Raw genomic sequence first — 24,590 nt, 5'->3', positions numbered from 1 at the left:
CACTATATCTATGTGCAATCATACAATTATGTTTTGATCACTCACATGAACATACCAGTAACCTTATGGTACCGATCTGATGTTGGTTCAACTTTTCTTTGAATTTTGATAAATGATATCATGATAGCCATTCCTTCACACTAGATAGATCTAGATAGATGATGGGCTCCTTTGCCAAAGAGAGGAAAAAATTAATTTATCGTTCTACTTTCGCTAGACAACCATTTCCTTTCACATTTAACTTATATATCCTCCCACAGGTATTTTGAATGTGTGCCATGAACTTGTCTTCCATGAAGAGCCTTGTTAGTAGTTTATTTATTCGACATTCGGTCTACTGTTGGCGGTAGAACCCAGCGGAACTGATGCCATCCAGATCGTCTGCAGACGACAGCCTCACACGATCAGGCAGGGCCGTTGCTAGGGACGAACCATTCATTGTCAGGGGACACTTTTTTCTATAAAAATGATGTCCATACAGCCATCCCGTAGTACGAAAGGTCTTTTATGAAATGTAGCATACGACATAAATTATTGCAACAGCAACACACCCTTGTTTTCAACATGGTATAACCCGCAATACAACAAAATTACATATCCCGCGGGATGGTTCATTCTCCCTGGGGGGACGTCAGGGTGGCACTGATGGGAAACAGCCAAGGTGCTGATGGCTTCCCATCGGCTTCTATTATCACAGAATTACCCTCCCCACAGGCGTATTAAACTGTTCCAAATTGTTGAACTTGGACAAAGTGGTGAGATCTTTGCTACGTAACGTTACTTCGTTCAGTCGCCATTTTGGGGCGGGGGGTACAAAAAATCAAGGTCACGATCACATGTGTGAGATGTTGGTGAAAACCAGTGTGCGTGTTCGGAGTATTCGTTCGATATCTTCTACTCTCCAAGCAGAGGTTTGGGTTTGGGCTTATTTTTGGCGTGTTTTAGGCTTTTTATCGGGGTTCCTTTCTTGCACTGGATTTTTTTTGGCGTAAAATGATTCCAGTGCAAAAAAGAAACCCCGATGAAAAAGGCCAAAACACGCCAAAAATAAGCCCAAACCCAAACCTCTGCTTGGAGAGTAGATATCTTCCTGTAATGGTGGCAAACATACTTCAGCTGTGACGACAGGCTCGTAGTTCACGCTCGCTAACGGCTTCGATGACAGGTGAATTATGCACGGGTCTTCAATGTCACGGACCCCCGCCAGGGGGCAGTTCAGACCCACCGCAGGCGCTCTTGTAAATCGCCGCGGCTAGGGAGGGACCACCGTCCGTCCGTACAACTTGAACACCCGGGGGAAACTGCGAAAGAGATAGGAACGCAGATAAATGCCACAAAAATTCGAAGCACTGTCCGTTAAGACCCAGGGAGTAAAATTGCAAACCCTATATTTTCATGTGAGAAATGGTGGGCTACTGTTGGAATCCCCCCGCCAAAAGAAAAAAGAAAGAAAGAAAGAAAGAAAGAAAGAAAGAAAGAAAGAAAGAAAGAGGTACAAAACAAAAACGAAGACCTTAGCCACGTTTCCAATTTTAACCATTTTAGAAATAATCTCTAGCTGTTCTGTCGATTTGATATTTGAGAAAGAGGGTTTGAAATGTTTGTTTCTAAACTGTGTTTCAAAATACATCACCCCACCACCCCACCAATGCATGATCATGCATGCGCCAGATTGACATACTGAACCAATCGGAATACCGATACCTTGATAAGTAATAGCCTCCCTGTATCAAGTTTCATCTAATTGATGAAAACGATGAGTGTTGGGGACTATAAGTTGATACTGACCTCACACGACGGCTGTTTGGTAGATATCAACCGGTGGTAGGAGGAGAACGACTCAACCTGCGATCAGGCACGGTTGACACTGATACCCCTGCACAGGAAACTGTGGGAGGGGGGAGGGGGGCAGAACAACGTCTCTAGTACAACAACAACATCTAACGTCTACAGATAAAAAACATGTTTGTCATTTTTTTCACCTAAGCCTTCTTCAGTAAGAAATGTGTAATCTTCATATATCTTCTATCAACTATGTTAAGTTCACGTATCTAAATTTAGTGAAGAAATGAAGTGTAAATACAGTAAAAAAACTAATGTGTCTACGTGATTCAGAGAATAAAGTTATCCGTGCCGAATGACCAGCTTGTTTTGTTACTACTACTGACACGATTTCGAGTATCTCATATATAATATATTTTCATCAAATTTAAGAGGACTATTTGGTCACAATATCAAAGGTTTATTTGTATGGAAGTGTAGGAACATGTGTCATGTTGCTTTTCAAATGTAGGGATATGAAATCACCGAAAATGGGATTTCTACCAATCAATTATCAAAGCTGGCAGCGATTCTTTACACCTAAAACTATTTCCGTCTATTGGGACGAGTTCTTGTACACGTGTGTCATCTATTATAAGTGATCGCATATCTCTGTGTACCCCCTCGGTGAAAACATGCCATCTAGAGTTACCCCTGAGTGGTATCTGGTGTCATATCAGAAGAGCATGTCATCGCCTTTCTACCACCTACTTATCAAACTCCTAATCCGGCCAGAGAATGGCCGTCACTTCACCTCGTGTGCAGGCGGCTCTTCTTTCCCGCCCTTCTCCTGTGGGAAAACCCTCAAGACATGCCCGGTTTCCAGAAGCCAATGGGAAGGCAGGGTTATAACTCTTCTTGACAAGATTTGCATAAATCCCGAGAGGGTTAGCAGAGCATCTGCTGTGCAGGACTCGTGCTTTCGTACCTGGAGTCGTGAGAGCAAGTAACAGTAGCGTACATGTAGCTTAGAAACCACTTTGTCTGTAGAGTTTCTCTCTTAAAACCTTTCGACAAGATCCCGCCTGGGATCGCCTTGTATGTGTCGTTGTGGATTTACGTCTGAAATTCCCCGATCGATCGCTGAGAGGAGCTGTTGCGCGGTTTGACAGGTTGGTCGGTGAATCGGAACGGACAGCCCGGGAACGGTCGTACGCTGTACGTCCGTGTTCTCTTGTCTGAGTGACGGACAGCGCGATCGTGCGGCTCCACAACTTGTCTCAACCGTCCCTAGAAGTTCTCTCTTTTCTCGGGAATAGTCGTCGGGGAAAAGAGGACGCCGTCACAATGATGGCAGTACAGCCCAAGTCGTGTTTCAGTATCGAGTCGCTGGTTTCCAAAGACCCTCCTCGGGTTGACCGGCCGCGGCTGCCGCCTCTGTCGGCGCTGTGGGGGATACCGTGTTGCACGGACACTACCAGCACGGGCTCGGTCGTCCCCAACCTACCTCCCGTCAAACTCTGCTCCACCGGCGGGCCGTCAGCGTTCAGGAACGGACTCCGCACGGCGACGACGTTACCGAGCGTCCCCGTGCCGCACTACGTCCCGGGGTACGGCCCGACGGCGGGGGTGGCCGCGGTACCGCCCGGACACCATCCCGCCCCGCCTGGCTTCCTCCACCCGCAACAAGCCTCCCTACCCTGCCATCCATGGCTGCTAGCGCGCCACCAAGCCGTCTTCGGACACAGAATGCAAGGTAACCACAATCATCTATACAACCCATTGCTTCTTTCAGTTCAATTCTCGACGCAGCACATACTTAATAGTAGATTTCATCTTGTCTTAGTAATTTGTGAAAACATAATTATCGTTTAAACCAGAGTAAGCGCTATCAGTTTCACTGGATATCTATACATTACTATAAACTATTTCAAGACGGGAAGTATTTACGACCGACCACCTTCAGAGTATAATCATTTTTAACAATCTAGAACAAGTAAGAATGTGTGTCGTACCGGCAGTGTTTTATCGTAGCAGTTATCACACAAGACAGTACAAGACAGTCTAGAAGATTTATTTCTTCAAGAAAAACAAGACATTTTTTGTTACTTGAGACGCTGTTAACTCGGTAGCAGTCATAAATTTTCCTCACTGTTTCTTCAAGACGATGTGTCGATCATTTTAGCTGTTTTTTCAGTACATAAAAACTGTAAGGAAACCTTCTGAGCGGTAGATACGTGGCAGCACGCGTGGTTATTTGTCCGGATTTGTAACGAGGTGATAATGAGAAGAAAATCAAACAATGATCAGCGCTTTCACTTTGTTTGAACTACTTGATTGAACAAAATAAATCCTTCCCAAACACGCCTGTCTGTGAGAGTCGTGTGAGCTGTAGCCATGGATATGCTTCCAAGACGAAAGATTTCGAAAATGCTGCATTTGCTGGACTAGAAATAAGTGTTTAGCAAGAAACGGATATTTCGTGTCGCTTGTCTATAGAAAATGTAACCGTTTTGGATCGGACTTAGCAAATGAATACATACAAAGCTTTGCCGTAAAGTCTTCATTTTCGTATTGAATTTTAGGATAGCTAGATGTTTAACTCTCTTGATAAATGATGGAAAAATATAAAAGAGAACGCACTGTGGTAATTGGAGGTAGATTTCTAATTACGGTCGACTTTTCCAAGACTGGCGTACCTAAAAAAAATACAGCGATATAAGTTTGATATTTATCGTTGGTTGGCAGGATTTTTCAAAGTTGTTTGGATGTGGCTCCTGAAAAATATGATCCCCATTATGAACTTTGACAGCTATTGAATTTGTAACTTGGAAACATGACGCAAGGGAAAAGATACTTTGCACAAATTCCGCCCGGTAGCTCTTTACCGTAGAGTAACACTGAAAAACGAAAAAAAATGATGTTTGTTGTCACAATTTATGATGTCGTAGTTTATGATTTTTGTACGATAAATACAAAATAGATATGAAAGCCTCTGGCGAAGGTCTAAAAGGTGTACATGGCTTCACTCACTCAAGCGTTTGCCCTGTACTAGTATATGATTCAAAACTGATGTATACAAAGCACTGAATCAAAATTATCGAGATACGGTACATGCCTTATTTATATGGGCTTATACGTAAGACGTCTCACGTATATTACAAACTCGACATATGCATACCGGGATCTTCATACTGTCATATTTTCATCAAGAGAAGACATGTTTGCGAAAACCGTATGTCGACTATTTTCCAACAAGCGTTTTCACTCTTTTTGGCGTAGGACTAATCAAGACGAAGAAGTACCAAATTATAGTTGTAACAACTAATATTTTTTCGATGTTTCTTCTTTAATGAAATTTAAAAAACTAGATATAAGAGAAAATAAGAGCAAATACGAAACTATATACAGCAAAGGAAACCTTCAAATGTAAAACAAAGTCTTCGTCAAAGCATCTCACATGTACTATTAGCTTTGATCATACATAATACTTTTTATACCCCAAAACAGTTAAGCTAATTTATGACTGGTTTCGTATTTCGATCCTATTACTTAAACACCTAATCTTGCACAGTTAAGAAAATACGAGCCTACTACTACCACTGTGGAAATGTCAAAGAAGATACAATTTCCTGCTCAAGAAAATAATGAAGTCGTTTTCTCTACGACTTTCTAAGAAGCCACATTATGAAGATGTATTTTTTAAAGAGATACAGTTTCAACTTCCAAGATATCCAGCATAGATATCCAACAACTTGGCTAAATAGCGTCTACAAAGTACTAGTAGTGTGTGTACGAATAGGAGTGAACGAAAAATAACTCGTATGGCTATAGCAGAGCTTCTGCTCCAGAAGAATAAAGCTGTTCTCTCTACGCCTTGCTATATAAGAAGCGACATTATGAAGATGCGGGCTCATTTTTTTCAAGGAGGTACAGTTTCAGTACAGCATAGATATCCAGCAACTTGGCTAAATACTAGTAGGGTAAAGTAGTGTGTGAACGAGTACTCGAGTAGGAGTGTACGAAAATTTACTCTTGTAGTAGAGCCCCCCACGCGGAGGCCATCTGCGCGTTGCTAACATAATATGGAGATGTGGGCTTTAATTTTGAGTAGATACAGCTTCAATGCAGCATAGATATCCAACAACTTGGATAAATAGTGTATACAAAATAGTGTGTGTACGAGTACTGTAGGAGTGGACGAAAATTTACTCTCCTAGCAGAGCGCGTTGCTAAGAAAATGCAGCTTTATGAAGATGCGGGCTTAAATTGTATATTTCTTTTAAAAGTAGATACAGCTTCAATGCAGCATAGATATCCAACAACTTGGCTAAATAGCGTAAAGTAATGTGTGTACGAATACTCGAGTAGGAGTGGACGAAAATTTACTCTTCTAGCAGAGCTTTCAAAGCTTTGCCAAGCTAGAAGAAGCAACATTATGGAGATGCGGGCTTTAATTTTTAGAGTAGATACAGTTTCAAAGTATGCAGCATAGATATCCAGCAACTTGGCTAAATAGGGTAAAGTAATGTGTGTACGAGTACTCGAGTGTACGAAACCCTTCTACTATAAGTAGAAGGGTTAACACTAGAAGTTCTAGCGCTATTGCAGAGCTTCCCACGCCGAAGCCATCTCGGCCAAACCTGGCGCGGCGGAGAAGAGGTAACGGGCGGGAGAAATAATAAACAAGAACTTACCAGGAATGCGAAACATCTTTTGCTCGTTACCGTGTTGACACACTCCCCTGTCTGTGTACATCATCGCTCAATTATGAGGATATTAAGGGGAATATTATGTCAACTTCCCGCTGGGATGTTTATTGTATTCTTACCCAAGCCAGCCTTCGTTTACATGCATCTTCCGCCAACCACTTAGGATACACTTATAATGATTCCCACACGTTCTCAAAAAACATCTAAGATATTCAGCACTCAAACGTAACATTTGCCCTCTGTACGTACTAATACTATAGTTCAAAACCGATACATACAAAGAACTGAATCAAAATTATCTCGATACGTATCTTGAATATATAATCTTCCGCCAACCACTTAGGATACACTTATAATGATTCCCACACGTTCTCAAAAACCATCAAAGATATTCAGCACTCAAAAATTTGCCCTCTGTACGTACGTACTATAGATTCAAACCGATTCATATAAAGAACTGAATCAAAATTATCGCGGTACGAACATCTATATTACTTGTATCTTCTGAGTAGCCTCTATCAGGCTTGGGGAGGCGGCTGGAAAGAGTAGAAATGTTCTCTCAACGGACAAACTCCCTTGGCACGCTTATCTCTCTATTTGGCCGATTTCTACTCTTTCCAGCCGCCTTCCCAAGCCTGGTAGAGGCTATCTTCTGAGACCTCTTGTATATTATAAAAACAAGCCTACTGAGAGCTCTTCTTAGCTTCTGTAACGGTTACTTATCTTGTAACGGTAATATCGAAAGTATGCTATTATACACTATCTATAGCTATTCTAAAAGACAGGTACGGTTATGTTATATGCATGATGTAGTAGGAAATAGCAGTTGTCAGGCGGGGGATGTCATGGGATGTCGGGGGTCAAACCGTTTGACACCGCGCTCTTGGCCGTACCTCCTCGGTACGTCCGAACTGATAAGAATCAGCAAGCCGCGGACAGGAACTGTATACACACGGTCGTAAAGACGGGGGAAACGTTCCCAGTTGGGACGTACTGATTTATTTATTAATCGTGAGAAAGTCTAGTACAAGGGGAAAGAAGTAATCTCCAAGCAGATCTTTTGGTGGCATGCAAGACAGTATCAAAATGGCAAGACAGTATGAAATACGAAAGGCAGTATCCAGTTGAATAAAAAAGTAACCAGTAAAAACAAAAGAAATACGTACACACAAGCCTAGGTCTAAACTTCTGCTTGGAGAGTAGGAAAAGTTCTTGTGGAATCTGATTTGTTCAATAGTTTTCTGAAGAATGTTACGATGTGTTTTTTTTTTTTCAGATCCAGGAAACGGACATCTCCTTCTCGCAAATCCGTTCCGGAAACCGAAGAGAATCCGGACAGCGTTCACCCCGTCACAGCTGCTCCGGTTAGAACACGCCTTCGAGAAGAACCACTACGTAGTCGGGCAGGAGAGGAAGCACCTAGCGCAGTCTCTCAGTCTCACAGAAACACAGGTGGGTTTTAGACGGTCTCACAGAAACAGGTGGATTTTAGACAGTCTCATAGACTGTCTCACAGAAACACAGGTGGGTTTTAGACTCACAGAATCACAGGTGGGTTTTAGACTGTCTCACAGAAACACAGGTGGGTTTTAGACAGTTTCACAGAAACACAGGTGGGTTTTAGACAGTCAGAAACACAGGTGGGTTTTAGATAGTCTCACAGAAACACAGGTGGGTTTTAGACTGTCTCACAGAAACACAGGTGGGTTTTAGACTGTCTCACAGAAACACAGGTGGGTTTTAGACCGTGTCTCACTAGAAACACAGGTGGGTTTTAGACTGTCTCACAGAAACACAGGTGGGTTTTAGACTGTCTCACAGAAACACAGGTGGGTTTTAGACTGTCTCACAGAAACACAGGTGGGTTTTAGACTGTCTCACAGAAACACAGGTGGGTTTTAGACAGTCCCACAGAAACACAGGTGGGTTTTAGACTGTCTCACAGAAACACGGGTGGGTTTTAGACTGTCTCACAGAATTTAGACAGTCTCACAAAAATAGGTGGGTTTTAGACAGTCTCACAGAAACACAGGTGGGTTTTAGACTGTCTCACAGAAACACAGGTGGGTTTTAGCCAGTCTCCCAGAAACACAGGTGGGTTTTAGACTGTCTCACAGAAACACAGGTGGGTTTTAGACCGTCTCACAGAAACACAGGTGGGTTTTAGACTGTCTCACAGAAACACAGGTGGGTTTTAGACTGTCTCACAGAAACACAGGTGGGTTTTAGACAGTCTCTTTCAGTCTCGCTTTAGAGACGTTGACGAATTCAAAAACGTTTCTGGGTTACTCTGGATATTTTCTGGAGCTGTCAATACTTTGAAGAAACAAGCTAGATGAAGCAACAATATATTACAGAGGCATGTCATTCGTATATAGCCAAGAACCTGATACGTAAAAGCTAGGCCCCTTTAGTTTAGAAAGGAAGTACTTTTCTTTCTTCTATTTTTGAAATTTCTCTGCCAGGCAGCAATTTAAAACGTGAGGTAACTCTATGGTTCATACCGACATGTACCCTATAGTCTGGGTGACGCGTACTTGGCATTTCCAAAGCCGTGAATTGGTTCAGTAGGTTATGTCACTACTAGAAGGGACCCACCTGTTCTAAGCCACTGGGCTGTATTTTCAATTTCTAAACACCAAAGTCGTCAGTAGAACGTTTTGTCATCCAGCTATATGTGCAAGCATTGAGTAGAATAGAGTATATGGTTTTAGTATGTGATTTCTGTGAGATTGGGAATGGGGGTGGGGGGCGTATAGAAAGAGGAAGGAGGAGTAACATTTAGTCGTTGTTTTCAGTATGTTGGAGAAAGAAATCAAAACCTGCAAGTTGTGATCTAGTTTCCCTGTTGAAGTTTTCGTAAATAATGCACACTACATTCTGGTGGTTTCTTGAACTGTCAAAGCAAGCTAAAGTGTCCATTTTCCAGGACAACTGACTCTAAACTTGAAATAGCACCTGGACAATTTTGCAATTTCTACTGTCTTTCATAAATTCTTATTTCGAACACATTTGATTGGAGTATTTATTTCCTGTCACACAACTCTGTGTAATTTTGTGGTCATTTGTCCACCAAAGATGTGCCTAGTACTAGTACTAGTAGTACTACTATAGTGCTGGACTGTATTATAGGTACTAGAAAAGAAACACGTAATAAGAACACCAACCTACGAAATGATGCTCTGTTTCTACTTAGGAACTTTATACACTTCCAGTGCACGATACATGTGGTCTGTGTGTATGTGTCAGCACATTACCAAGACTCATAATTAGAGGGTATGCGGAATGACAGGCCACCCTGTTTTCAATTATCAGGCCCAGGGTTTTTCTGATGGACGAAAGGGGAAAAAGGCAGGCCGGATAATATCATCCTCATGTTTATGACATTGTTGATTATTATATTATTTTTCCTAGTGTTTTTTTTTCTCGATATCACATTTTCCAGCCCCCCCCCTTTTTGATTCGTTGTTTATTAGAAGCATTTGACGTAAAATACAGAATGATAGTAAAGTTTGGACTAGCCTGGATGCCAGACCCATAGCACACTGGGCCCGACGTAGTACCCAGTGCATACTAGCATATTACTTTGTGGTATGGGTCTGGGACCAGGTAAAGTTTGGACAAGAACTGTGAAGAGTCCTTGTGATATGGTATTATGAGACAAAAGACCATTATGTAAATGTAACGATAGCCAAAACAAACCTTTGTAGATTCAAAAGAAATCGTTTTTTTTTTTCTAAAAGGTCGTTTCACTTTATTGTGTGTCGTTGCTTCGGAACAGTGAAAACTCGTGTGCCCAAATAAACTGTATGTACGTGTATTTTGCGAATTCTTTGGAATCTTCCAACGGTAGCTCTAGAACCGTGCCCAGGAATGTTGTCTTTTTTTCCCGCGCTGGGAGAGTGGATTATGATTGCACTCATTCCTGCCTGTAATGTAGCATGTTGGAATTTTAATGAACGCACTTATCTGTTCCTGAAACCCTAAAGCTGTCTTTTCCGCACATACTCCACGGCTGTTGTGATCAAAATATAGCGGGGAGCCAAGTATACTTTGTAGATACATTAAACAAAGGATATCCTCCTGGCTAGAGAAATACCAAAGTCAAGTGTGTGGTGATCAAGAAGTTTGACAGACTAGCTTTAAGCGTGTGCACAGTTTAATTGGCAATTCTCAAATAGCGTTATCGTTACAATCTAAAGACAAAAGACGTAAACACCGAGTGTTTTGTAGTGTGTACAAATGATGACATCTCTAAAACCCAGCCTAGCTTGGAGCTAGGTTAGGCCCACCACTTAAATTGCGGTGAACAGTCGCTCTACACTAAATAGAACGATTCTATGTATATATGTTAAAACTCAAACATACATTTTGTAGTATCGGGGTGGGTTTCCTACTACGAATTCTTAGAACATTTCGACGTTCTTTTTTTTTACCTAAACCTTAGCTTTCATCTGAGAGCTTGGTGATGATATAACACTGTGGTGCTTGGTCCCAGTTTCTTTCTTGTGAAAAGTCAAAAGATAGAACAGTTCGACTTTCTATCAAGCTTTTTATACAAAACTTAGCTTCAGAAATTAGTGATGTTGAAGTAAAGCATATAGCTAGAGGCCTTACAGGTGCGTATATATATATATACAGACCCTGTGGTTTCTACCGTCAGACGTTTGACAGCCTCGGTTGAAATGATTGACGATGCGGAATTTAAGCTCACGCCATCTTCATCCAGGTACATTTTCCCCGCACACATGCCTCCCCAATAAACATAACTACGTGTATATTGTATGTAGTTAGTAAATCTCGCATGTGTAGCGCCGTGTTGCTATTTAAATCGGGTCAGCGGACGCTGGCGTGTTCTAGGGCGGACGGAGAGTCACCTTATACCGTGGGAAGGTGTGCGGGGCCCCGCTGGGCCCAACCTGAGGTTCATTAAACATATTGGCACCCTCCCTCGACAGCCACCTCGTGTTGATGGACCCAATACGACTTGCAGGTTTTTTTTCACCACCTCATACACATGCTGCGGCTTGGGAGAACGCCAAACGATGTTTCCACTATTCAGAACCAGTGCGTCGCGATTTCTTCGTCTCAATTCGACTCCCACTTGTTTATAAATCCGTCCTTGGCGGCTGTGTTGTGTTGGGGGCCCTTACACGACCAGCCCGTGACACATTTGTTATCACTTAGGACCCAGTCGTGGGGAAATTACAAAAGGCAGGCTCGGGTTTAACTTGTGCAAGTTAAGGGTGAAATTTAAACTGTCAAATATTCGCGTTTCTGAGTAGGGGCATAATTGGTTGCACGCACGAAGTCTAGTTCCCAGGGCGTAGTGATACCAACTGTTCAAGGTTTAAACATCAACTTTAATCCCTTTACAAGGCTATTAAGGCATAAACTTTGATCGGTATGTAGAATTTGACAGAATGTAGATCACAGATAATGCTCTAAATGGTTTTTTTTTCTGATAAAGTACATATAAACTGGGCGATCAGTTCAATCCATCGCTGCGAAATTCGCATTGAAATTGCTTGCACAAGTGCATTATGCATTCATCGCAAGGGCATATACAACAATGTAGCTTTAGTCTTTTACATATATCTTTCCAACAGAGGCTATGATCGCAACCAAATATTTCACAAATGATTTCGTAGGTAGAGAAAGCTTTTTACGTTTTGTGTGTCTTGGTGTCTTTTAGGCCATACTTTTACATCTTACATCATATTGCAAGTATGAAATCAAAGTTCACACAAATGTACATGCTGATACATATCAATGTAAATGTATGGAGGTGTGGCATGGAAATACCTTATAAATTTCCTTATAAATTGAAGACAAATAGCTTAATCGATTGGATCATTGTTATCAGTTAGTGAAAGAGCCTTCCCGCATCAAGTGACGCATGTAGGGCGGCGCTCATCTCTGTTTTCAACAGCCCTGAGCCACACAGCAGTGCAATCATTGGGGGCTAGTCCACTGGTAGTGGTGTGTGTGTTTAACTCCTATACTCTTTCTCCCAAATGCTGAGTGTCAAGCAGAGAAAGCAGTATGTACTAGCCCGGGTGCCAGACCCATAGCACACTTGCAAGTTATCCTGCTCACTGAGATACTTTGTGTCCAGTGTGCTATGGGTCTGGCATCCAGGCTAAGTATGTACCAATTTTAAAGTCTTTGGTATGACTCGGCCGGGGTTTGAACTCACGACCTACCGAATGCAAGGCGAGAACACTCTGAACCCATTGCACCGGTATTAACTTGCAATGATGACATAGCAGCATCAAAATATAACTTCTGTGTTTTTTTTTTCAGGTAAAGGTGTGGTTCCAGAACCGGAGGACGAAGTACAAGAGGGACCAACAGGAAGAGGAGGGGCGAAAATCACCCCCCAAGCAGAAGGGCGCGCACCACGTCAGCAGGTGGAGGATGGCTACTCAACAGTTCACAGACGAACGGACGGACAGCAAGGAACACACGGACGGACAGAACCTTGAGAAGACGGACAGTTGATGATCTGAAGACGGTCTGAAACTCTTGTGTGTGGTAGCAACATTCCTTGATTCCCCGAACTTTACAGGTGGACCAACCGCGACAACAAGAGTATCAAGAAGTGTTTCAAGTTAAAACTTTTGATCCAACACAAAGAAATCTCTCACCTAGAGCTTTCGACCAGTCACTCTGGTCTTCCTCAGTAGACTGACCCAGTGAAGCTTGTCACGTGGCTTCTTTGAAGTGTGACGTCAACACTGGGTCAAAGGTATCTGGTAGACGATGTCGGCCCCCGTCGCGGTTCAATGAAGGTCAATATCAAGAAGTGTTAGGACATTTTTCAGAGCATAGACAACGCTCTAAGATACAGTACAAATGTGCAAAATGACATCCACAGCAATATAAACTTTTAGTAGACAAGAGGATATACTTACGTTTCTTTAGATGAACGTTTCTTTTCCTTCCTTTGTATATATACATGTTTGAACGCGAAGGTACGTACGAAAAAAAATGGGATACCGAAATGTATATACGTGTATATAATAGAAACTTGTAAATTATTGTCACTAACCGCTTTGTATATAAACGACTTCGGGAAGTTAAGGCGATTTTTTTCTTTGCACCATTTCGAAGAATCTAGAAATAACACAGCATCATTTAGACGACATTAATAAAGTTTAGGTACTAGATCTAGCGTGACGACCAGCTCTCCCAAATATGGAAATGAGGGGCCGACCTATGCAAATGAATGCATGGATGATATCAGGGAATTAGTCAAGCTAATCCACTAATTTATAACCTTGTATTTCATTGGTTGAATCTTCAGGTCATTCCATTTAACCTGTTATGACGGCCAATTGACGACCAGCTTATAGTTGGCAGCTTGAGTGTAAATGCAAAAACTATGCAACAATACAATACACTGTAGTATCTAGACTAAGGAACAAATGTCCGTTCCCGATGATTTCGACCAAGTTTACTTTCCAGAGAAAATGTTACAGAGTCAAACACAATGTTTAGGTCATATTGTACATTCCCAAAACGAATGTTTTAGATGATCATGTGGACATTTTGAAACAAAGTTATCTTTGTTTTATGTAAAAATGGGAATAAATGCGAAAAACTGTACACTATACTTGTGAGTTTGCAAGCTTGTTTCTGTCATCAAGGTACTTTATTTATAGCAATGTATGGTTTGACTTATTTCCATATTCATTCAGCACTTACATCTACGTCAATATATCAGCCTATAATTCATAGCAATATTCTTAGAAATGAATCAGCGTCTTCATACATACGTACATCATAAGGTTGCGATGTTGTGTTACAAAAAAAGGTAAAAAATTACTCTCCAAGCAGAGGTTTGGGTTATTTTTGGCGTGTTTTTAGGCTTTTTTTATCGGGGTTTCTCTTTTGCAATGGTTTGGTGAGAAAAAAATTCTAGTGCAATATAGAAACCCCGATAAAAAAGCCTTAAAAAGGCCAAGAATAACCCCAAACCCAAACCTTAGCTTGGAGAGTAGTAAAAAAATGTTACTTTCAACAAATCGTTGGTCGTTTTCTGGAATGATTTGACATGGCTGCCATCACGCATGTGTAGTGGCGCGTCTGATCGCAGCTAACCTCCGGGTCAAGTTTATAAAAGACTTCCAGGTGTCAGGTGTCAAGAGCGTTTGGATGCCATCAATCACGATCCGTTGGAAGTAATTAGCGGTGACCTACAATAACGGTTATTCATAATTCATGGCCCACATTCGGCACTGGGGGTTGGCTAGCTGGTGATAGTCGTCTGAGAGAGACGAAACAGGCGAGAAAAGTAACCAAAAAAGAAGTTTTCTCTTGTTAGCACAGCAATGCACATGTGCTTTAAATTTAGCCATAGGTATTCATGTTTTAACTTTGAATCGATCATTTGATGGTTTCGATACATCTGAAAACTCTTACTTTAAACAAGACTGCATCAAAAACGGTACTAGGATTAGAAGATATACTTATTCTGTTGAACATAGGAGAAATCGGACCACATGATGTTTTGCTGAGAATTGGCATTTTTTGTTAAATACATGACGCCAGTTTTCTTAATTTACCAGTTCTGTTACATGTAGGTAGTTGGTAGCAGGTGGTTGATAAGTTCAGATGTACATTATATCGGTCGTTAGCACACTAAAGATGGAACTTATGTAGCTAAGTCATGATAATCTAGAGGTAGCTTTCTGCATTCTATATGCGATGATCATAATCTGAGAGTTGTTGAGAGTAGTTATATTTCAGTCCATACCACATGGTATGGATAAAATATATTGTGTTCTCTTATGTTTCTTCTTCTCCTTCTCCTCCTTCTCCTGCCATTCCCAAAAATGGATTCAACTCCGTCATTTTTTAGCCTAATGACTTAAAATTTGGCATGGAGGTAGAGTGGGCCAATACCCCCAGGCGTTTTTTTTCTTCATTTTTTTATACATGCCTTTGAAAAATTTTATGAAGGTTTTTTGGGGGCATTTTTCGACAAAAAAAAGGATTTTTGGATCCTGAGCCCTGGTATTACAACCAAATGATCTGAAATTCGGTATAAGGGTACCTTGAACGTGTGTCTACAGAATAGCAGTCGAATATTTGTATTGCAATTTCCTTCGAAGGATGTTAGACTTCACATCCAAAAATGTGGAATTCAAACTTGACGAGGTGCACTCGAGACAGTTTCATTGAGTCATATTTCAAGCTAAATAAAATGACACTTAGATCGACCTCTCCAGACTTTAAGAAAGACATTTTATGAGCTTGAAAGTGTTAAACAAAAGTAGACGAAAATGTGTTCAAATACAATGTAAAGACATGAAAGTACTTAGTAGGATATGATATTTTGGCTTTCTAACGATTTAAGACAAAATTGTACTCAGAATCGAGCATACATAGTAGGAACTATGTTGTATTTGCCTGTGAAACGTTCTACTAGCCCGTCACATGTATTCTGGCACTTTGGGGACTCCTGGCACATTAAAACCTCCACATCGTTTAAAAAGGAAACACATCCAAACGACATCAAAGGTAGTCTCCCCAACAGGCACACAAAAGAGCAAATGGTGGGGTCACAAAGCACTTAAAACGGCACGACCCACTGTCAACTCTATCCTACTGGGTGACAAATATGATGTATTGTTGGAGATCGGTTCTTTCTCTCGCCCTCTTCGCTCGTGCTAGGATGAGAACAGCCCATGACAGTACGTACCAGACTGTTATCTAGTCCTGTCCCCCCGGTCCGGGCTCTTTTGAAGTCAGGAGTACAGGTCAATGCATCATTCAAGCACAAAGCTCCCCTACTTAAGGTGCTGTGTCGGTCTGAATTACTCCGGTGAATACATTATATGAGGAACACTTTGTATTAGAATGTAGTTTATACAACGAAGAGAGAGCTGAGCTTTATAAACTATTGCAATGTATGTTTCCCCATTCCATACATCTTAGCAACACAGATAAGTTCATATTTCTAATGGCTTTAGACAAACCTTAGATTATAAAACACATCTGTACTTATATCTACATCGTTACTAAGAAGCGAGAAGAAGCCAAATTATCGTAATTATTAAACTATATGTCCATAGTACATAGAATTAGCGCTAGCTTGTACATTGTACATATTCATTGCAAACTGTGACGTCTTTCCTGTGACCTGTACTGAACCCAGTGGGTATTTGCGTACAATAAAGGTCTTCATTCATTCATTCATTCATTGTAACTGTTGCCTTCTACCTCCACTGTGAGTTGGGCAGATCTATCCTTCTATACAAGCTTGCTATGCACGTTATAAGCTAACAAGCACAATGTTCCACAGAGATATCTATACCTTCTATACACACATTAAAAGCTTGCTATTGAAGGGGGTAGGATTTGTGTTATCTAACACTATGTCGTTAGCTATTGTTGTTTTCTTCTACACTGTTTATGTTAAGAATTCAAGTCATTGTGACATAATTTCACCATTGTGTCTTGTCACAATACGTCTGCATATACTTGTTGCATATTTTATATTCAGACATTTTTGGAAATGTTTATCAACAAGTATATAGAGTCATTGACCGAAGAAAAAGAAATAGCTCGTGTGAATGTATCCAAAATAAAATGTTCATTGAAGTTAGATTGCTCACAACTTAACATGAATTTCAACTCCACTTCTTTCGTTTTTATGGATTCACTCTTGTACATCACCAAACACACCCGCGGTTTAGTTATGCATGAATGTTAGTCTAATTGTGTCAAATTGTAAGATTATGAGCAGATACTTTCACGCTTGACTTTTAAATTCAGCATCATAAACTAGTCTGAAATGCCAGATGTTAATTTTACTGTGTGTTCCAACAGAGCTGATGTAGAAAATAACTTGGTGGACATTCTTGTTAGTACATGTATATGAGTAAAAAGTATTGTTTAGATCATCAAAAATTCAAGAAATGCCTTTGGCATCCGTTTCTAAACATGGTTATTGTTATAGCACAACGGTACAAGAGATATTCAACAACGACATTTTTGTTCACGGTGGAAAGAACACATAATAACTTTATGGCGCGACAGTTGTACAGTGTACAAAGTATGGCATCTACTAACTTAGGCAAGTACATGTCAACTACATTTTCATAAGGCTAATCTAATACAAAAGTGGGTGGCTAGTATGAGATAGTATTGTATATCAAGTTATACAATCGTTGGAGGAGTTTCTAATATCTATACAGTCTTTAATATATATATATCTATGTATAGCATGTAGAGGTTGTCACAAGTCAATATGTATTTGAATTTTCTTTCCAAGTTCATTGTAGTGAATGCTGGGAAAGAATCCGATAGTCTAGTGTATAGTGCATCATAAACGACTTTTTCTCCACGTTGATGAAGGTTAAACATATATAGTGAGATACAAAAGAAAACTTACTGTAAACAACTTTCAAAATCTATCCAGTTGCTGCAGTAACAGTTTTCTTCCGGATTTTAAGATATTGAGCACATACGAGTATTCAGGTAAAACGTTATACGGAGGGGGAGGGGGGTTAGTTGCTACTACATATATTCCAAGTAGACTTCTGCACATGTAGTAACGTTTGAAGAAAAGGCAGTCATTTCTTCCCAAGCCTTTTAGAAGGTATATTCCGAAATGGCAACACATTTAACTCACATAGTAAAACGACTCTTAACAATAACCTCTACGGGGGTAGGGACAGAAAAGAGAGCAACTATCATTCTTTCTGTGCACTAAACTATGACAAGGTCCCTTATAACCCTTACTGTGTACAAATAGGTAAATATGTCAACTATCATTCTTTCTGTGCACTAAACTATGACAAGGCCCCTTATAACCCTTACTGTGTACAAATAGGTAAATATATCAACTATCATTCTTTCTGTGCACTAAACTATGACAAGGTCCCTTATAACCCTTACTGTGTACAAATAGGTAAATATATCAAAGAATGTTTAGACCTTAGAACAAGTAGTATTAGTTGACCCATCTATTGTTTTGTACGTAGGATATTTTTGTTGTACCCATGTATATTTGTCTGTATATCTACATGTCTTAGACCTTACGAAAGTCGCTGTACTTTTGTTGTGTCAATAAAGCTCTCTCTGTATGACAGTCACATGTACATCTAACCCCCCACACTTCTACACACGATTGCTCCTATAGGAGATCATTTGACAATCCATCACAATTAAACATCATGCTCTGACTAACAGGTCTTTTGGGAGGGAAATCCGACTTAATTACAGTCCTTATGGTCTATTTAGAACCCCCTCTGCCTCTTCTCATTAGCTAAAATTAGCAATGAGTAGTGATTTCGGAACACCTGCAACAAAAAGTGACCTGGATGCAGCAAAGAAATCGATATTTACGATGAGATATCGAGTTTTGGGAGGGGAAAATGTGTCAGATTTGAAATCCCGTTTCTATCAGTGGTTCGATCTCAATCGCCTCAAGGTGAGAAACACATCATTAGTCAGAAAGTATCAACGTACAACACGACGTTTAACCTCTAAGCCTGCGGTGGGAGGGGGGACATACAGGGACAAGATCGTCTGAAATCGTGTCAGTTTCAACGGCGACGGACCGTCGCGAGTTTTGACGAGATCCGCCGAGGTTTGCCGTTTCGTGCCGAGCGGATCTCGCCTTTTGGTCCCCTCTCCGCAGGTGTTCTTTTCGCCGCAGGTGAGAAGGGGACAGCTTGTGACACGGTCTGGCAGAAGGAATCCCAGCTATTCAGGAATGAGTGATGAGACGTTATCACACAGTTCATCGATCATTATTTGGCCGGCGATCAATTTGTGATATCTGACACGACAGATTAGCACACGGCCTATTGAACTGCGCTGTGTGTTATCTTGTTGTTCTGCTAGGTAACAACCAACTCGTCTGCATGAGAATGCGCACGGATTAAAGCTGCATTCTCAGAGACCACTTAAAATTAGCCGTCCGACTGAAATGGGGGTGAGGAAAATCTTGCAATTGTGGACGAAAAAAATACGTTCATCGAGAAATCACACGTTTTCTAGAATCATACTTAAAGAAAATGTCATATGAATTTTCATAACAGCTAGGTTTTCATTAGCTATACTAATTTTTACACCAACAGTGGCATGCATAATCATAACAAAAGAGTACACCGTTTTCAAAGAAAATATTATACACATCATAAAAGACTTAGTGTACGAAAGTTTACACGAAACTGGTCGCTATTTGATACTGATTTACAAAGTGTTTATCATTTCATGAAAATATTGTCTTGACATACTTGTTCACTGAATGTCAATGTTTAGTGTATAGGCATCTGTATATTGTATAAATACAGTTCGAAATTATTACACGACTAGTAATTACTGCTTAAATACCTACATATTAAAACTACCGCTGCAGTCATGTTTTTTTCTCATTGTTAAATCTGTAAGTTACATGTAGCAGATGCAAGCATAAAACATGCGAAGCTCTTAAATATGTAGATAAATGGTAAAAGGGACGATAAAACTGGTCCCAGGAGGTAACTATCTGTCTTTCCCACGGTTACTTGTGGGAGGGGGGTTTGTAGGAAAAACACCTGTATGGACTTGTCATGTTTGTTTGGAGTTTCTTTCTCCTGGTATAAAGGGGGCGAGTGACTGGGTAATGAGTGAGTGAGTAAGAGAGTGAGTGAGTGAGTGAGTGAGTGAGTGAAGGAGTGAGTGAGTGAGTGAGTGAGTGAGTGAGCGAGCGAGCGAATGAGTGAGTGAGTGAGTGAGTGAAGGAGTGAAGGAATGAGTGAAGGATGTGAGTGAGTGAGTGAGTGAGTGAGTGAGCGAGTGAGTGAGTGAGAGAGAGAGCGAGCGAGTATACTTTTTCCGCACATAGCCCATAACCAACACTGCGATCTTCTCTCTGTGTTTTATCTTTCCCCTGAACAATACATGTAGACTAGATAATCCTCAGTGAATGAGTGAATGAGTGAGTCTGCGAGCGAGTGAATGAGTGAGTGAATGAATGAGTGAGAGGGTACAACGTAGACTTTTTCCGTACATAGCCCGTACAAAAATTACGATCTTCCCTGCGCATTTTATGCTTCTTCTGAACACTACATGTTGCTTTCAAGCTGTTAGCTCACTCCTGCTATTAACCATATACCAAGCATGCGCGAGACCTCAGTGATGAAATCTTCTAGCCTCTACCAGGCTTGGGGAGACGGCTGGAAAGAGTAGAAATCGGCCAAATAGAGAGATAAGCATGCGAAATGTTCTCTCAACGGCCCTTGGCATGCTTATTTCTCTATTTGGCCGATTTCTACTCTTTCCAGCCGCCTTCCCAAGCCTGGTAGAGGCTATGATGAAATCTTCACGATACAAGTGTTGTCTTGTTATCCCAAACACAACAGATGTGTCTTCTCAATGTTGTCATGCCCTGGGCCTGCAATCTCTCCCATATTTGTGTTGTCCGTCACTATCTCAGCCCCTATATATACAGATTGTAGGTGGGGGTAATTACAACAACAATCCGTGGGAGTGTGGACAAGTTCGCGCGGGATTTCGCGAGAGTTGATGAAAGCTGCACCTCGTGCCTCCCTTTACTCAGACCACGGAGGTTATCTCATTTTATAATGGATTGTACACTATACAATGATAAGCGCCTATTGCTGTTCACCTTTCTTTCCGCTTGTTCAATTGATTTCAATACGTTAGATGCTATAGATAAATGCAACTACATTCTCAGGGGAGATAACCAATACAGTGTTCAAATACGAAAATACATTAAAGAATGTTTCGATCTTAGAGAACACATGTTAGAGAATAGTTAACCTTTATTGTTACATTATACATATACTCTGTACGTACGATGACGTTATCCACACATGTATTTAGCTTTGATAGATCTTTAGTTAAGTTGTAGAAGACCATACAAAAGTCTCTGTACTTTTTTGTTGTGTCACTAAAGAATCTCTTTTATAACCTCTTTACCAGGAATGACCACGGAAAAGTGAGCTAAGATTACATATACTTATCCATGTACATTACACTATAAACAGGTGTAGATATTACCACATACACTAATTGACATTTTTATAGGTAGTATAACGTTACACTCTTTTGCAGACCACACAAAGAGAAATACGTACATACAAATCACGATGAGTTGATGACTGTTTTGTTGGAACTTTCATTTAAATTTTCAGTTGCCCAATGATGATACTTTGACAAGGAAAATAAGTATGAAACAACAAGGTATTTTTAAGTAGCTATATTGAGTATCTGTTGCTATAGAAACTGACCTAGAAAACGACATGTAAATTAGATGACGACATGTACAGGTGATGAAAAGGCTCGACTCCCTTTGATTTCACTATTTTCTCTACTTACCATCTTTTTTTCTTTTCTGCAGCGTCTAAATCTTCCCTGCAAAAATAATGTCTGCATTGTTTGAGGTATTGTTTCGGTTTTATGGCCTATGCTATGTCATATTATAATAAAGGAAAATACATACACTATATCGTTACACGGTGGAGGAAAAGGGTAGCCAATGAGCCATCGATAAACGCATGATATAGATTATTGACACAACAAAAAAGTACAGAGACTTTTGTATGGTCTTCTACAACTTAACTAAAGATCTAACAAAGCTAAATACATGTGTGGATAACGTCATCTTACTTACAGAGTATATGTATGATGTAACAATAAAGGTTAACTATTCTCTAACATGTGTTCTCTAAGATCAAAACATTCTTTTATGTATTTTCCTATTTGAACACTGTATTGGTTATCTCCCCTGAGAATGTAGTTGATTTTATCTATAGGATCTAACGTATTGAAGTCAATTGAACAAGCGGAAAGAAAGGTGAACAGCAATAGGCACTTATCATTGTATAGTGTACAATCCATTATAAAATGGTATACGGAGCAAGTTCTAAAGATATCAGTATTGACAGACAAGGTGTGTGTGGTACTAGAAGGGCGTACTACCAGTCCTCTTAGACATCTAAGAAAACTTGCAGTAACCTGAGTAGCAGCCGATTGATGATGATGATTATATCATATTGTAAATATTTGAAAACACATGTACGTGATATTATAACACGGTGGAAGGAAATCATCCAATCTGTTTTCAACTCAGGTGTAACCTTCCACAACAAATTCTTCCGCAATGTCTGGGTCCGTCTGTATTCTTAGTTTGTATACGAGTGTATTTCTATTTGTATGTTTTATTACCTTCGCCAAGAAGGTTATGTTTTCAGTAGCGTTTGTCCGTCTGTTTGTCTGTCTGTCTGTGAACAGCATAACTCAAGAAGATTAATATGCATTGTCATGAAACTTGGTAGGTGGGTAGGTCTTCATGAGAGCTAGAAATGATTAGATTTTGGGCCCCCTGGCGGCTTTCCTAGGTACTGCAGCAGAACTTCCGGTTTTGATATCTCGTGATCTGCTGGGGTGGACATGCTTGGACATGCTGGGGTGACGAATTTTGTATGGCAGATACTCTTGGGGTAGGGAAGAAGTGACATGAGTTTGGGTCCCCTAGCGGCTTGTTCTGGTTTTATATGGGCCATGGATGTCCGAAATAATGACGAAAACGCGGTCCGATTTATTACCGATATTACGGTATACGGAGTAAGGTCTGAGTTCTAGATATCGATCTGAAGATGTCAGTATTGACAGACAAGGTGTGTGTAGGAGGGCGCTCTCCGGCCCAGATGGCGCTCATCACCCGCCCGCCCGGCCCTCCCCGCCCCGCCGCCGCTCCAGTATGGTTTCCATTCCGCGCCGGATTTGTTGACTTGAGAAGCTTGATCCGGGTTTTCCACGGGGCTAAAGTAGCTGCTATTAGGAGATGGTTTATTTTCACACATCGGAGGGGCAACGTCTGCACCTGGGAACGAGTCACGTATCAGGGAGAAGACCGTTAATTTTAAACGTGCCGCCATGCCTTCATAAATTCTAAAGCCTTCCATTTCTTTTAAACTGTTGCAACGTTTATACACCTGGGAACGAGTCACGAATCAGAGCTAGAAGACCGTTAATTTGAACGCGCCGCGACGCCTTCATAAATTCTAATGCCTTCCATTTCTTTTAATACATAGGTTTACAGAGAGGTCAGTTATTCAGTTAGTGGGTGATTTGGACATTTTTATTGAGCGATTACTTGGACAAATAAGCTCATGTAATGTTTCATTTTTATGACCCCTCTTTTATGAATAACAAAGTGATACATCAAGAAATAAATCACCGGGAAAGGTTGTATTCAAATGAAATATATCATATTACATACATACATTCATTCGCTTACAATATCGCCAATTTGTTCAGAATCGAACTATGCCAGATCAATTTGTATATCAACCTGTCATAAAAACTAGTATGTCTGTCAACTACAAGCTCGTAAGGCCATCCTTTGAAAGAGAACTACCCAGCTTACATTTGATAATGATGTAAACCTAAAATTCATGAAAAAATAATTCTATTAGATTGCTGTTTCGTTGCTAAGACGATGTCCTTTTTTTCATTTTTTTTTTCAAATTGTGGAACTAGACTTGTCGGGCAAAATGCCCCATTTCGCTTCTGGAGGTGAAAGTAGCACCTGATTCAGAAACCAGCTGTGCCCTGTCATTCGTGCCCAACTATTGGATCTGTCTGCCAAGGGTGTTAGAACCGGGGTTAACCGAGATCAAATTAAGCTAGATTTGGGCGCACTATTAGCACTGACCCCGGCATGTTTTTCTACCATTACCACCGCTGGCTACAAGTCAGAAAGTAATTCGGACACACGACTCTGTTGGACGATATACTCCTCAGAATAGAATGAAAGGCCATGCAATAGAACTATTAGAAGGGAAGACAAATAGGATACAAGATATACTATCAACACATGCCCGTAGCCAGGATTTTGAATGGGGGGGTTCGTCCCACTGCTTGAGTGGACCTCGAGCGCCGTAGGCGCGAGGTTCCTAGGGGGGTCCGTGGGCATGCTCCCCCGGAAAATTTTGAAAAATGAACCTTCTAAAATGGCATTTCGTGCATTTTTGAGAGTATTTCCAAGAGAAAATCAGAGATTAATTTTTATTCAATGACGAAGAGAGCAGTTTTTCTACGATTCCAGTCCATCTTTTCAAGGAAAAACTTGGACCTTTACATAAAATG

General features: G+C 40.7%; 1 protein-coding gene across 1 annotated transcript; it reads left to right on the top strand.

Moving 5' to 3' along the window:
• Nucleotides 1–2,727: 2,727 nt before the first annotated feature.
• On the top strand, nt 2,728–13,021 carry LOC109480071 (homeobox protein EMX1-like). Its single transcript, XM_019782220.1, has 3 exons — nt 2,728–3,517; nt 7,750–7,925; nt 12,780–13,021. Exons 1-3 carry the CDS (start codon nt 3,109–3,111, stop codon nt 12,975–12,977), a joined length of 783 nt encoding a protein of 260 aa, XP_019637779.1. The 5' UTR covers nt 2,728–3,108; the 3' UTR covers nt 12,978–13,021.
• The last annotated feature ends 11,569 nt before the right edge of the window (nt 13,022–24,590 follow it).

The sequence above is a fragment of the Branchiostoma belcheri genome, unplaced genomic scaffold (genome assembly GCF_001625305.1).
Source record: "Branchiostoma belcheri isolate BF01 breed outbred unplaced genomic scaffold, Haploidv18h27 scaffold5, whole genome shotgun sequence".
In the NCBI taxonomy this organism is placed as follows: domain Eukaryota; kingdom Metazoa; phylum Chordata; class Leptocardii; order Amphioxiformes; family Branchiostomatidae; genus Branchiostoma; species Branchiostoma belcheri.
Note: the sequence above shows the minus strand (reverse complement) of the source record. Positions and strands in the feature narration are given on the sequence as shown.

Excerpts from the sequence above, each read along its gene's own strand:
- LOC109480071 (XM_019782220.1), top strand. The coding sequence starts at position 3,109 with ATGATGGCAGTACAGCCCAAGTCGTGTTTCAGTATCGAGTCGCTGGTT. Across the intron at positions 3,518-7,749 it reads CTTCGGACACAGAATGCAAG|ATCCAGGAAACGGACATCTC; the intron begins GTAACCACAATC and ends TTTTTTTTTCAG. Across the intron at positions 7,926-12,779 it reads TCAGTCTCACAGAAACACAG|GTAAAGGTGTGGTTCCAGAA; the intron begins GTGGGTTTTAGA and ends TTTTTTTTTCAG.